The sequence below is a fragment of the Oryzias melastigma genome, linkage group LG6, assembly GCF_002922805.2.
Source record: "Oryzias melastigma strain HK-1 linkage group LG6, ASM292280v2, whole genome shotgun sequence".
Taxonomy (NCBI): Eukaryota; Metazoa; Chordata; class Actinopteri; order Beloniformes; family Adrianichthyidae; genus Oryzias; species Oryzias melastigma.
Genome location: NC_050517.1, coordinates 8,675,502 through 8,691,539, shown reverse-complemented (window position 1 = coordinate 8,691,539; position 16,038 = coordinate 8,675,502). Strand labels below are relative to the sequence as shown.

The following is a 16,038-nucleotide window of genomic DNA, read 5'->3' as shown; positions in this document are numbered from 1 at the left end:
TTTTTCTAGTACAATTGCTATTTTAGATCTTGTAAATTTAAGAGTTTTTCTTGTAAATTTAAGAATTTAAATCATGGAAATTTACAAGTTTAAAAGTCGTAAATGTACAAAAAAAGTCATGAATTTAGCCTATAACTTTTAAAGTCATTGAATGTACAATTTTTTTCTCGTAATTTAGCAGTTACGAGGTTTTTAAGAGATTTAAAGTTGTATTTTTTTTACATTTATAAAGTGGTTCTAATACTCTGTCGTATTCTAGAAACATTTTTTAGAAAAAAAAATGTGATTTTTTTTCTTTTTAAAGAAAAAAAAATGTTTTGCAAAAAAAAAAAATCTGTTTTCTTTCTGGTGTGCACCACTTGCTATCTAGCGCTCACCATAGAGTAATTTGGAATTACTTTTTTTTTTTTACATTATTTTTGAAAAAAAAGTTCGTCTTGAATTTTTTTGTTTTTACTTCGATGTCCCTTCAGGGACTCTGAATGCACCAGATATTTTTTCATTAAGACATTTTTTTTTTTTACTTTAATTCTTTTTTTTAATCTTTAGTAATTTCTCATGCCTCATTTTAAGATTATGGAAAAACTAATACAATAAGGTGACAAAAACCCAGCTGACATCTTCAAGTCATCTGAGCTCAGACTAAACTGAGCTGCACAAGTACATCCCTAAAATGCTTACATATGATTATTACTGTGCCTGACTAACAAAGCATTCATCCGTGCCATCGCAGGTATTAATCCATGCACACTCTGAACGTGCACGTGTCTGCGGGGGAGATCAGATGTGTGGCACACGGACAACTCTGCCTGGAAACAATTAAGCAATCCTGCAGGGCTGCATCACAGCGAGACAAGCAGCTTATCAAGGTGTGAAGTGCGACTGCAGGGAGGAAGCTGAGACCCTGCAGCGCAACGGGAGAACTTCAGCTGACAGCAGCTTGACCTCTGTGTGACACGAAAACACTCTTCACATCTGAAAAGAAATCACTTGGAATTATATTAATCTCCTGACTACAAAAGATTCGTCCAGTGCATTTTTTTACTTCCAGAGGCTCACCCCTTCACATTTGATATTATTGAAAAGCCACAGCTGTCATCTGTAGATATTAAAAATGAGTTTGTACTGGTTGGGAGATATTCAGGTTTGCATTGCTGGTAGTCAGGAGGATTTATGCGACATCTGCTTAAAGGTCATCTTTTTTGATCTGTTGTAAAAGCGATCCCAGTGGTCTTTTAATTATAATTATGCTGTTTTAGCCAAAATTAATAAACCTGTTTCGTTATCTAGGACATAGTTTCTCCAGTCTGGCAGTGGTTCATTAGAAATTTGCCTCTGATTGAGCGGAACTGCTGGAGGGGAATAAACCTCTTTCTCACTAGCTTACAGTTGCTTACAACCCGAAGAGAACATTAGTGGTGCACTGAAAATGGCGAGCAATAACGGAGCTATCCAGCTTTGGAGCCAGATGCCGGATCAGACAAGGAAAATGAAGATGTGTATGGATCTAGTCATCTACAACTGGATGCATCAGAATGGAGCGGAGCAGGGGGCTTGTGCATTGTAGTTTGTATGTAACACCAACCTACAAGCTTTATATTTTTTAAATTAATATATTTATCTTCAATCGTGAGAATAATGCTAAAAGAACATGTTAGAAATGAATAGAGATGGACAAAACAAGGCTGTAACCTCAGGTTCCAACAGAATAAAGTCAAGTCAATCGCAATTTTTCCACAATTTTGCCATTTTAGGGCTGGACAATGTTATCGAGCAGGGATTGGTCCGAGAATCTGTCAATCAAACGCTTTGAACTTTTGTGGTGGGGCCAGTGGGCACTACATGCTCTTATTGAGACATCTGATTGGCTAGTTTACAACAACTAGTGATAAAGTAAATATATCATGAAAAAAATTAGCTTTAGCACGAAGATGTTAAAAAGAGACACCAGAGCAAGAATGGTTATTCTGACCAACAGAATGACTGAGTAATAGCTGTTTATTTTTCAATAGAACTCAAATGGGATTTTGGCTTTCTGGGACTAACAGCTACTTCCTGTTTGGAACGCGAGGAGGGAGGACATGATCAGTCCAGTTCTCTCTATATACCGTATATGGTTAGAAACACCAAAAAGTGGGTCTTTATAACCACTTTAGCACCAGTTTGTCTTGGCTTTCCTGTTCATTCCAGACTAAACTTTGTCCAAGTCAATCCTACCTATCCAACAAGGTTCCAGCCCTCAACAATGTTCCAAGTCCAAGTTGCTGACCAAGTTAGTGTTCCTGGCTGCACTTCAGTTTAAGACCACGGTTCTGACTGTATTCTTTCAGGATAAGAGGATGGAATTGGGTTTTCTCTTCAGCAGACCTTCCTAACAAACCGTAACTCTTGGGGATTTCTTAAAACTGTCTCTAATGCTGCGTTCACACTTGGCATGTAACTCGTGTTCTAGAATGCCTGTTTAGCCCATGGTGTTCACAATGGACAAGCAGGGATGGGCTTCTTTTTCTTCTTTTTCAATCATTTACTTAAACATGTCCACCCCCCACAGTTGGTGCGAAATGTCCAAGCAGTGCAAATCTTCTCCAGACCTTTTCTTACACCGGATTCAATTTGTTGGTAGAGCCCAAAAATTGGTCGTAGAACTTGAGTAGCGACATGCTAACACGAGAGTTTTGAATGCTGAACCCTCCATTTACGCGTACTTACTTAGACTTTTCATTGAAAGTGTTCGCTGTAACCCGCGTGCCCGAGGGCGGTGTGAACGTAGCTTTAAGTGACTATAAGTTCTCTGTAACTCCACTGCCCCCTTCAGGAGACGAGGAGTAAATAACATGATCTTCGTCTGTGCCTGAAAGTCTTGGCTCTCCGGAGTGCGGTTGCCATCAGCTCTGCCTTTTAGTCAGTTTCTTGTTGTCATCTTCACAATAAATTTTATATTGATTGTTTCTGGGCAACCAATCCATCATTTGATGCTAAAATTGTTTTATTTCTTCCATTAAGTCTACACTCTCTTTTTTCAAAAAGGTAAAACCATCACTGTTGAACGTTTCATTTTGTGACCAGAGACACTTTCTCAGCTCCATCTATTCTGTCATCATGGTGGAGGAGCGGAGCGGCTCTGAAGGCGGTGAAATGAAACACCAGAGATGTTCTGTTTCCTAGCGTGCCTCTGCTGTGCCGCTCTGGTGCAGTGGAGGTCACAAAGGGCGCCCAGGGGACAGTTTGTTCTCAACAGCATGATGCTCCGTGTTTACCTGACTTGCAGCACGGGCTCCTGTTCCCTTCTGTCAGCTGCCTCTGGTCGCACATGTGCTCCTCATGAAGGACACAGACTCTGGTGTTCTTGAGTACAATCCAATGGCACAGCTGATGCAGGAGTGTTGATATCATCTTTAAATTATTATAGGCACCAGGAAAACTAACATTTTGGGTCAATCTTAACCTCACACCCCTTTTTTTAAGTCGTGACAACAAAGCTGAGAAAATTGTGTACCATAAAAAATGTATGTATCATACTAAATAAAATTACAACAAAATCAATTGAAAGGATGTAATCATTAATATTTTATGGTTTAAAAATTGTCCATAAACAATTTAAAACATATTTTGTACTGCAGCAATTATAAAATGTCTAAATAATGTAAAATGTAGCTTCAGATATGAGTTAGTTTCTGCAATGAATTATGGGTAAATTTGAATCACATGACCCAATTTTTGTCAGCAGGTATCACAACATTTACAAAAAACATAAAATTTAAGTTTAAGAATGAAAAACATCCTAAAAACTATGACATTTGTCAAATAAATATTAACTACTGAAGTATTATAATATTTAATTGATTTGTTTTAACAGTCTGCACAAACATGATGACATCATGGTCTCTTTTGTCTGCACTGGTCTGGTTACCATCTGCACCCCTTTTGGAGGGGGTTCCCATCCTGTTAGCTCGGCAGCTATAGACTTCTCAGTGCCCATCTATAGAGATCGACGAGAAGAATCCATTGCAAGCAACTGCAAGCTATGGCAAGTAAAAGGTGTCATAAATCATAGGGAAGAATGGCGTTTTGGCCATAAAAAGTGCAGTTTTTTACGCATATTTTAAGAAGTGCATGTAATTTATGCTGTGTTGTGTTGTCCCAAGATGGGCATAAAAAGTGACATTTTATCAAGTCTAAAGCACCATTTTGCAGCGTTCAAGACAAAACGTTGTTTTGTTGTGTCACATATGGGTGTCAAAAGCACAGTTATGTTTGAATAAAATGTTTCAGGTCATTGGCTCAGTGGCTTTGTGGTAGAGTGTCCGTCCAGAGGTTGGAACGTTGTGTGTTCAAATAGGCCAAGTCATCCCAAAGACTAAAAATGGGACTCAGTGCCTCCCTGCTTAACACTCAGCATTAAGAGGTTGGATTGGAGGGTTAAACCGTCAAACGGTTCCTAAACGCAGCTGTGTCTGCAGCTCACCACTCTTCCAGGGGATGTTCCAAATGTGGAGAACAAATTTCACACACTTAGATGTGTGACAACTAATTTTGACTTAACTTGTATTTTTTCAGCTGGTTGCTATAGCAATTAAGACAGCAGTGTGGTCTGTTTTTCTCCTGCAGAACTTGTGAGTTCAACTCCATGTCATCTTTTATTGTGTTTTAATAATATGTAATACCAAAGTAGACTTAATTTGATCAAATATGTGTGTTTTAATCATGTTAGTTAAAAGTTTTATATTTGGGTTACCATTGCTCCATTTCATTACATCTTTGTCGTGTATAAAATCCAAGTAGACAAATATTTTGTGAATAATTAAAATATTCAATCTAATTACCATAATATGATTTTAATATTTAACATTTAAATGCAAGATCTGAGTAAGCAGTTCTCAGTTTGATTGTGTGTAATACGTGTAGAAAATCCTAGTTTAATTTGTTGAAATCAATCTGGTTTAATGATTTGATAAAAGAGGACATGTCTATTTGCAATTTGGATTAGAATCACTCAGATATTGTGAACTGTATATTTGGATATATGTAACCTCATTAGGGGAATACGTTTAGACTATTAAATGAATCACGCTAGTATGTTTGCAATGTGTACTGATTGGCTAAAACATTTGTGTAAAAGTTGCTTCATATTCTGTGAATGTAACCAGCCATATGCGATGCAAATTGTTATCTCGCATTTTGGGGGTAATTTCAACAGGTTGTTTTTTACAGTGTAACACTCTGATGGTAAATCCCAGCTTTCATGGCGCCTTTTCCCTTGACTTGGGATGCATTTGTGCAGTTAAATGGATTTGTGTTGCTATAAATAATGTCAGATTCCTCAAATCTTCAGGCCCAATTTCTTAGTTAGCATGTGCATGACAACCGCACATCCTCTTTTTGAAGGCTGTCAACTAGATAACTTAGATAGAGAAGTCTGTGTGGGATGATAGAATGAAGTCAGATATTTTAATCCTTTACTTGTATCAATGTACAAGAAAATCTAAACAGATTAAAGACTGGACCTGACCTCATGCCAGAACTCGATGCTGTTACATCACAAAGGTGCTGTTATGTGAAGGCCAACAGGTGGCAGTGACCCCCGCGTCCTCCGCTCAGACCGGCTGGACCCCCTGCATCAACACTGTGATGTGGGTGCCAAGATCAAGTGGCCCGGCTGTTATCTTGTTACTAATCCAGTAATCTGTTTGGTACTGTGGCTCTTTTCCATTGGTTCTTACATAACCGGGTCTATGTTGAGAAATGGACCGAGAGCCTGAGCCAAGCAGAACACCGCGGGGGACAGCGGCAGGCTTTTACAGGAAGCAGACTGTTATTTTCAGTAATTTCAGGTTGTTTAGTTCATTTGTGTTTGTTGACTCAGTGATTCCTGCATACATTGCAGGAGATTAAAGGAAACCAATAAAGTCCCACTTCAATCCTCTTTTGATCTATTGTAGAAATGTTCCCAGTGGATTTTAAAGTCATGTTTTTAGCTAAATCATTTTTTTCAAATGTGTCCTTTTCCATGACTTAGTTTCTGTAGAGCGCGATTAGTTCATTAGAAATTTCCCTGTGAGTTGTGGGCAGGACCATTAGCTCTGAGTATCCTACCTCAATTCCCATCATTCATCTGTTTATGCTCTCTCCTGCTAGCTTACAGCCCCTCTCAACCTAACATGGAAAGCATTATCGGTTTATCAGTTTTAACCCACTCAGATGAGGAAAACAAAGATGTTCATGGATCTATTTGTCTGAAGTGGGTGCATCGGAATATAGCGGAGCAGGGAACTTTCTATATTCTGTCATAATTATGCTCTTTTTCATCCATCCATCCATCCATTTTCTTGACCGCTTTGTCCCTTTCGGGGTCGCGGGGCACCGGAGCCTATCCCGGCTACTGAAGGGCAAAGGCGGGGTACACCCTGGACAGGTCGCCAGTCTGTCGCAGGGCCTCAGTCACACACCCATTCATCCTCACTTGCACACCTAGTGACAATTTAGAGTCACCAATCAACCTATGAAGCATGTTTTTGGACGGTGGGAGGAAGCCGGAGTCCCCGGTGAAAACCCACGCATGCACGAGGAGAACATGCAAACTCCACACAGAAAGGTCCCAGCCGGGATTCGAACCGGGGCCTTCTCGCTGTGAGGCAAGAGCACTAACCACTGCGCCACCGTGCAGCCCCGAAATGCCACATGAACATGTTAAAAAAAACATAAATAAAAAAAATATTAATAATAATAATTAAATCTGTTAATAATAATACAGACACTATGAATTTTATCACATTAAAAAACCATCATTTTAATCAAAGTGGGTCTTTAAAGTTGGTCTTAGTCTTCGATGGTGAGATTTTAAAGAGTCCTCCCAAAGATGCTGCTCGAGTTTTCTGGAAACAGCAGAAAACTCTCCATCTTTAAAGGAAAATTTTAAAATTAAAATTAAGAAATGCCTTAAATAAAAATTCAACTTTTTCCTTGTACAGTTTAAATTAGGTTTCATTCTCGCTTAAAACAGCTTTGATGAAGTTTTCTTGTGTAGATTATAGTGTAAAACATTTTTGTTCCATAATACTTTCCCTTCATTTTCTTTTCTTTAAGCTTGGTTTAACTTCCTTTTTCCTCCCTTTTTCTTTTTTTTTTTAAATCAGCAATCAGAAACTTGATTGTCTGTTGTTATTCATTTGAATATTGATCACACATGTTTTTCTATTGACATTAAAGGTCAGCCTGCAAGCAAAAAAGGAGAATAGGATGTGGTTTTATTAGTCATTTTTCTGTTTTTGCGTTAGCCATTCTCCTGTATGTTCTCCTTATGTTCCATTCTCTATCGTTCAGTTTCTGTTTCACTCAATCAAACATGGTTTAGTTTCTGATTTTCACAGCTCTAAGTACTTTGAAGTCCAGATCTTATCAGTTGGTGTAAGTTGCTGAAGCATTGTTGAATGATATTGAAAGAAACCTGTAAATTAATTTAGGTAAAGGTGCCTACTAGGTAAAAAAATAGAAACATTTTTAAAAATAAAAACAAAATGTAGAGTTTTTTTTTTTTTACTGTATAATTACAGCTAGGCCCACTTCAGTGTAAATAAAATAAAAATAAAATAAAATAGAATAAAAATAAAAATAAAATAATTTTAAAAAGAAACTAATGTGAAGTATTTATTTTAGAATTAGACCAGTATCAGACAACTAAAGCTGGACCTACCTTACTGTAAATAAGGTTTTTAAAAAAAGAGAAATAAAAACTCAAATCTTTAACATTTTATTTTATTATTCATTTTTGAAATGTCTTTGTTTAAAATAATATTTGAAGTCTTATAAAACAGCGTCTGACTAGCATTGTTGTGCATTTTAATTGTTTTGTTTGTCTACTCTTTGGGGGAAAAAAAGGAAAAGTCGAGGATTACCCAAGATGCTTTGCTGCAGCTATAAAAACCCCACTCCGAGCTCACCCGTCGGTTTAGTCTCTGTGTGTCAGCAGAAGGAAGAGGTTCTAACTTAAGTAAACATTGACAGACTTCAGCCGCAAATACGTTTTTATTTTGAGCACACGAATGGTGAAAATATCCGTGGAGCTTTTGTTAAACAGCAATAGTTTTGGTTTGTAGAAGGCACCCGAAGAGTCGTGTTTTCCCGAAGCTATCATGCTAAACACAGAGGAAAGGTAGGACATTGTTTTTTGGTTTCTTTTTTATTTATTTTTTTAGAAACACGAGAATGGCCGCTGACAGTTACTTTTGCTATTATTTGGTCGTGCAAATGTTGTTTTGGGGAAACAATATTTGAGGAAAAAACTTATTTTACTCTGAAATGTTAGTGGAAATATTCGTAGAAAAGGGCAAAAACTGGCCGAAATGGCGGCGCTGTTGTTATGAACCTGAAAAGCTGGAGGCCGTGTCTTTCCACATGCAATGCTGAAATCCACTTTAAGCTAACTAGTCGTATACATAAAGGCTTTAAAATGACTGAGACTTTGGTTTATAACATAAATGTTATTAAAAATCATCTTTGAGATGCTTTATTGTAAAGTAGTGGTCGTTAATGGAACTGCAGCTCCCCTTCAAGCTAGCTTCCTGTTTTTATTGCTATGAAAATGTGTTTTGTAGTAGCTCTAAATACAGTTGTGCCAAATGAAGAACCAGACAGTCCCGTTTAAAGCATTTCCTTGAAAGATTTTGGAAAATGAAGCTTTAATGTTTTGTCATCAAAGTGATCTAAAACCGTAAAGACTGATTGAGGTTCAAACATGATCAGAAATTAGAAAAAAAAGTAGACTTTTAAAAAAGAGTGAATTTTTAATTTTATTTGATAAATTTTTTAATAATATTACATATTTGCTAATGTAACTTTGTAACATTAAATAAAAAAAAATACTTTAGCAAACATGCAACGTTTTTCCCCCTCATATCAAACAAAATGCTTTTTGACAAAACTGTTCACACGTTTTACTTTTCCAAACAGATTCTATTGATTTGCTTGTAGAAAGCCCAGATCATGTACTGAGGTGGTTCTGAGCACTCAGTCTGTTTTTTGTTTTTAGCACACATCCTGACTTCACTTTAGTCCTCTCCTTTTTCACTGTAGAGCTATGATGCTGTTGAACTTTATTTTGTCACCATAGTAAACTCCCCCTGTGGGTTTTTGATTGTTGCTTCACAGATGGCTTGTATTTTTCAGTGATTGTGTTTTTTTTTCTAAGTTAAGTAATTGATGAATAATTTATCAACTTGAGTACTTTTCTTTTGTTAGCATTCAGATTTCTTCTTTTGTCCTCTTCGGTGTTATCCTCTGACAGGCAGTACAGATGGATACGGGGGTGTCAGACCCTGTCCGCTGAAGGCAGCAACTGGCCTACATCAGCCCGCTTATGTAACCGTCCCTTCTGATGGTCTCCCTCTGGAGTATCAGTGGAATCCATGGGGTGGGAGCGTAGGGTGCAGTACGTTTATATGGCCAAAGTGTCTACCCAGAGCTACCTGAGTGCCTCTAAGTGCCGCTTTAATAGCTTGACAGACAGTTCTCTTCAGCCGTTGCTGAGAGATTCTGGACTGGATTTTCCATTATGAAACCAGAAGGTGAGCGTGCCAGTTTCAGCCGGCATCTGTCATCAGCCCAGCTGTTCAGATCGCCTGAATACACATGTAATAACTTTTTAATATCAAGACAACGAAGACTTGAATTTTTTATTTATTTCTTGTCAAATGTCAGAATGCATTTTCTGCAAACAACCCTTTAAAAAAAGCTATGTAGGCCTACCACATGTTGCAATTCCAATGAAAACCACCAGGGGCAGATTGTATAAGAAAGTGATCTTCCATTGAGTTCCATGTGAAAAAAGCTTAAGTACATTCTGGTTTGAAAGCTTTTTGGATGTTTTTGCTTTATTTTTTATTTTTTTGTTTATAATGACACTGATGGGAGTGCATTTTGCTGTTCGTTAACAGATTTGACTTACCATATTCCGACATTTATTGAGTTAAGATGAACTGCTATGTTTTCGCAGATGTCAGAGTTTTTCTTTAAAGTATATTTTACATCTATGTAGGGCTGCATGATAAGAGGAAAACTTGCAACGTAGATGTGCATTTCGGCCATCCGTGCTCAAAACTCTTGCGTTCACATATTGCTATGTTTTCTGGCTCTACCTACAAAATCGCTGATCATGCGTGGCAAGTTAAACCAGGTTGAACGTTGACCCGTTAGGGACTTTGATTTAGTAGTATGGACAGTATACTTTTTTATTTATGGAAATCACCCATTAAAAAATAAATAAGTGCGGTTTGTGCCCGGCTGGAATTATTTGTCACAGATTCTTTCATATATCAGAATATAGCTGTGAAAAAAAAAGTCAGGAGTAAGATTTGTGAGATTTCCACCGGTTTGATATTTCACATCAATCCTCTTCCAGCTGTAGGTGGCTAGTAAAAAAAAAGACTAAAAAGAAAAATCTTCTCCCTGCTTGTCTAGCGCAAACACCATGCTAACATGCTGGTTTTTGAATGCAAGTCACGTGTTTGTTTTGTCCGTAACTTTAGAGATATTTAAAATAACGCCACATTGGCCTGCAAACTTATGTTTTATGGTAAAAGCCTGTGGTCTTTGGTTTTTGGTTTAGACTTCTGCAGTTGGTGATCCTGTCAGGTGTACTTATTTTCTTTAATGTGACCTGCTTCCTTAGAATCAAAGTGACATAACAGTCATTGGGAAATGAAAACAAGCCTGAATGTGAGTTTCTTTTTGATTCACTAAGGCTGCCAGCTCACATTCTTATGGATGTTTTGCCAAAGATCATAAACCTGCAGATTTCTTTCTGGCCACCTGCTGTTCTGCATGGACTCATCTGACAGCTCGGTTTCTGCTACAGGCATCCCACTGTCTGCCCCAGTAGAGCTGGGCAGGGTGGGGGCGTTATCAGAGCACAGCCTGTTTAATAGATGGAACCATTCTCTTAGAGGTACCCCCTAGAAAGACGAAAAACAAAGTCACTCTAGGGGGGTACACACTGTTCTGCATGCATTTGGTCAGTTACTTGTTGGTGTTTTCAGTCTGAATATCGGACTTATGTCAAACTTGATCCATTGGTGGCATTTATTCCTGCAGATCATTTACTGTTTACATGAGTTTACGAGCTGGCCAGTCCCTTCAAGATGACTGATTTGGACGCTTCAGTTATGGGGTCAGAGCGTTGCGGCAGGAATACAACCCTCCACACTCTGGTTTCAGGGCACATTGGCCTTTCCTGTTTCTGTCTCAGGATATTTTCCGTCACACTGTTGAACTTCCAGAGGTTGGAGAAGGTCTGAGGGATCTCCTGTTTACTTTCCTGAATGCTAAAAGGTGTTTTGGGTTTCTTTTTTACGTCCAGAAAAGACGTCCTAATTAGTAGATTGTTTGTAAATTTAGTTTTTCTTCTGGAGTAGATTAGAAACCGAAACATTTGACGTGTTTTGGTCGTCTTGATAATCCTCTCAAACTGCTTCCTGTTTTTAACGAGCACAGACTCAGCAGCTCGTCCTCTAAAACAATTCACCTGAATCAGTTTTCATAACAACTTCCAGCTCAGGAAGAGCAAACAGGCAGGCGCTCATCCTCTAAAAATCCCTCCCCCTCCTGCCACAGCGAAGTGCTGACGCATTTGGCATCTCTGAGTCTGCAACACACAGCTGATTAAATCCTCCCTGGCATCCCGAGCTCGTGAATGCGCTTGACATTCTCATCGGTACAGTCCGTGTCTCACACAGAGTCAAAATCAAGCGCACAAGATTCTGTTTTTAGGGTGACCTTCTGATTTGATGGTCAGGGTGGGACTGAGGGAAAGAGGAACTCATTTGGAGGGCGGCTGAAATATCAGAGGACAGGAGTTTTGCCTTTCAGAAGGAGCTGGCATTTCCATCAAGGACAGACGGGGTGTCTGAAAGCTAAGATGGAAAATGGAGAGGCAGACCGTTGCATGTTGGAGAACTCTCGTGCGTCTTCATCAGCCTGACGTGTTAACACTGATCCGTTTGTGATAAATGTTGAGAAGCTGCCAACTCTCACAAGCTCTGTTCAGAAAGCTGCTTCATCAACATATTTATATTTTCTTTGAATATTTAAAGGCTCAACAGCCACAACATAAGATGTCTGGATGGTCTAAGTTAATATCTAAATTATTGATTCTCATCACTTCTTCCACTAATGGAGGGAGTAACACTCGTAGAAGCAGCAGCTCCTGAAGTGCAGAGTGTAAATGAAAGAACCATGGGGGTGCTGCTCCAACATGAGCTGTGGTTTCCACCCCAGTCTGCATTTCTGCTCATCTCGAAAGAGATGCTCGTCTTTGAGGATGCTCTCTGGAGGAGCATCATCTAATGATACAGGTGTGTCTACCTGCAGCCACTGCAGATGCATATAAACATGGATTTGTGCAGTGAAGGTTGGAGGGGTTCACCTTAAAGACCTACTTGGATGTAAATAGTGTCTTTGGTGGTTTTAACATGTTCTTATAGCAATTTTTCATGAAGGAAATTAAGCTTAAAAGTGTGTTTGTAAGTATTTCATTATTCAAATCTGCAGGATCAGATGGAAAAGGGCAAAAGATGAGGAAATATGATGGAAAGGGCCACAAGGTCTTGTTTTTTGTTTTCCTTGTTCAAGCTGACATCCGACTGAAACTGTATGGCTGGATAGCTCAAATATTGATTGGCAGAAAGTGATGGCTCCAATATAGCTCCCATTTAAGCTAATGTTTCCTAAGCTAACATATTTATCTTAGCCATCCACAATCTTCTTTCAAACAACATTAAATTCCTGTTATACACGATGTACAAAAATTAAAGCAAGAAAAAGGCAAGCTGCTGGATGACCTCCATTGTTGTTGCTTTTTTAGTGGTCGCACTACAATGACACAACAAGATGCGATTGGTCAACACCACACATGCACAGTGAAAACAAACTGCTCCGTGGAAGTAAGGCTTAACTGAATGAAAACGCTCGCCAGAAAATAACTGGACCGTACCACTCCGTACCAGACCAGACCGCTCAGTGGAAACGAGGCTTTAGCTTTGCAGTGTGTGAGCTGTAAACTAGCAGGTGTCCGGGAAGGGGGGCGGTATTGCTTTGTACCAACAGTCCCACCCACCACTTAGAAGTAAATTTTTTTTTTTTTTTTTTTAGCTTAAAAATGGAATAATCATAATTAAAAGACTACGGGGAACGCATTTAAAAGGGATCAAAAGATGATCGGAGTGAGACTTTAAAGGTCAGAGTTTGAGGGGAGACGGCCTGAAACTCAAAACGCCGATCTGTGGCCCAGACAGCCTTCGAGGCTATTTACAGAGGTGTTTACAGATCACGCGCTTGTTTACATTGCTGCCCTCCTACCAAGATGCACAAGCCATTAGAAGCTCTTTGAACGCAGCAATAAATCACTGACATTCACCCCGTCAGTGGAGCAAGACTGTTCATAAACAAACAGGCTGAGAAAGCGGGTCAGAGAACTGAAACTTGTCACATGTTCGATGGTTTGCAGGCGTTTTGACTCAGTTTCCTCTGTTACTCTGAATCTGCTGGACTTGCAGTTTCAGGAGTGGAGAAACACTTCAGTCTGTCAAATCATGATCATGGGACTTTTCAAACAATTTGCTTTATCAGAGATTTAAAAACCGTTTCCTGTCTTTGAAGTAGCTGGAAATTTTGTGCTAATATCCACCAAGAGTCTTATGTTTTTATTTCTTGATTTCTCTATAGTATTTGTCCAAAAAACAAATTGAGAAAAGTGACATATATAGCAGCCAGTCGTGCCTATACATGAAAGTTCTGGCATTAACCGACTCCTCCTCTGTCTTGCAGTTCCTGGTTAATGGGCTCGTTGATGCCCTGCTCCATCCCTCAGGCTCCAGGGCCTCTGTGGTGCTCCTGATGCCCCTCACCCACAGCTGAAGATCCCGGGTGGGCGAGGGACTGTCAGGGATCACTCTCACAGCGTGCTACTACACAAGGTAAATAGGGTGGAGGGGGAGTGATTGTGACATTTAGAATAAAGATCCCAAAGGAAACTGAAATCGAAGTTTTATTTCTATTCGACAGGCTTTATGATTTTTTTTTTTACCACTATCAGGTGCATTCTGAAGCTGCAGTGCAGATATGATGCAGCATTTTAATCTTTTTAAACCTTTTCTTGCTATATTTTAGTAAAACTCTTCAGAATTCTCTTCATCTGATTGTACCATTGTTTTCTTTTGTTTAAATCAGTCATTGACCTTTCCTCTGAACACTCAGGGGGGGGGGGGGGGGTTAGCACTGAATACATTTAGATCAGTGAAAAGCTGAAAAGGCTTAAAGGAAAACCAGAACCGTTAGCACGTGCTGTTCTAATTTACTGTGAGCACTTGTGCAGGATAATCACAATGGGGAGCATTACCCATGACTCTGCTCTAACTCCTCTTTGAGCTAGAAAGTGTGAAACCGCCTCGTCATGATCTGCACCTGCTGTGGATTTCATGCATGAATTCATGCAATCACCTGGCTTCCTGTTCGGCACGCTTAACCATTGAGAACATTAGAAGCCGATCAAATAGATGGGGTTTTAGCTCAAACAGTCAGACCGGCTGAGTTCAGATGTGTGTCCATAACAGGTCGTTGTGCAGACTCTTTAAGCCTTGAGGAGGATTACAGACTCTGGATCAGACGGATCATAACTGCTATGAACATCCTCATCTGTCCTTTGAAGCTCCTCCTGCTTTGACCTGTTCATCCTCTCACATCTGTCTACAGCACACTGTCTGGCAACTATTGACTGTAGAAGAGAACTGGATTACCATATGTGACCCATCCCCCACCCCCTGCGTTTCAGGAAGTACCTGCTGGTTCCAAGAAGCCATTTAAATCGTCGTTACCTAGTCATTCTCATTGACAGTGTATAGAGATGGACACCAACCATAGAAAATGCCCTACTTTCAGTTCCAACAAAATTAAGTCAATTCACTCGCCATTTTCCGTTATGTGGACATCGACATGTTGGAACAAGACAGCATTAATAGGCGATGATTGGTCAGTCGGTCCAAGTCATCGTTTCTTTATTTATATCCTCCATCGTGAGAAAAAGACGAGAAGAACATGTTAAAAACATCAAAAATACAGTTTTCATCAGAGTGGGTCTTTGCTGTTGATAAAAACTCAGTCCGGGTTTGACTCCATCATAGTTTTAGATCTTTATTTTTGTCATTTATTAATCCCTGGTATTTTAATGTTTTTGTCAGACAGTGGCCAATCAATAAAAAGTTCCAGAATTACCCATCAAATTCCATCTGCTTTTGTGCTTTCAGAATTTGTTGTTTTTTTTGTATTCCTTCATCTGTTGTTGTTGGATTGGGACTCAGTGTCTGTTTTTGGTCTCCTCATGTGAATCCAGGATGACAAGTTGACGGTGACGGAGGCCGCTCCAGTGAACGGGAACCCCGCTGTTCTCCGCTTCCACTACCAGCTGAGCGAGCGCCGCGCAGCATTCTGGGACACGGCTCTGTCTGCAGACAGCCTCTTCCTGGAGATCCCAGCGGGTCCGCTGGTGGAAGGGAGCAAAGAGGGGTAAGTCCTTTCTCCATCAGAGCAGGTTGAGGAAACACTTGGTTCAGTTTTCCTGCAGCAGACTCGGTTTCAGCGTCTGCTGCATTATTATGTAAAGTTGCAGCTCTTATGTAAAAAGGCAGAAAGCAGCAGCAGCTGTGCGTCACCAGAAGCTCTCTAACTCGGTTTGCTCTCTGTTCTCAGCCTCACCGCCCTGCTGGAGTTTGCAGAAGAGAAGCTGCAAGTTAACTTTGTCTTCCTGTGGTTCCATAAAAGCAGAGAAGATCGATGTGAGCGCTGCTTTCTGTTTCTTTATCTGTTGTGTCGGCTTCCATCCGCTGACCTCTCCTCTCCTCTCCTCTCAGTTTCCATCATCAGGACTTTTCACTACATCGGCTTCGAGATGGTGAAGCCGGGTAACCCCATGGTACCGGCCCGGCCCGATCTGGCTTTTATGGTCTACTCTCTGGACAACAGCAGCTCTGATGAAGAGTGACCGCCTCCTGACTC

General features: G+C 39.8%; 1 protein-coding gene across 1 annotated transcript in view; it reads left to right on the top strand.

Moving 5' to 3' along the window:
- Positions 1 to 7,925: 7,925 nt before the first annotated feature.
- oaz2a (ornithine decarboxylase antizyme 2a) overlaps positions 7,926 to 16,038 on the top strand; it is a gene marked incomplete in the record, with an annotated part of 9,197 nt that continues 1,084 nt past the window's right edge. The window contains 6 exon segments of the mRNA XM_024264362.2: positions 7,926 to 8,149; positions 13,816 to 13,882; positions 13,884 to 13,964; positions 15,377 to 15,549; positions 15,733 to 15,818; positions 15,894 to 16,038. Of these exon segments, the coding sequence (XP_024120130.1) occupies positions 8,130 to 8,149; positions 13,816 to 13,882; positions 13,884 to 13,964; positions 15,377 to 15,549; positions 15,733 to 15,818; positions 15,894 to 16,024 (558 nt within the window).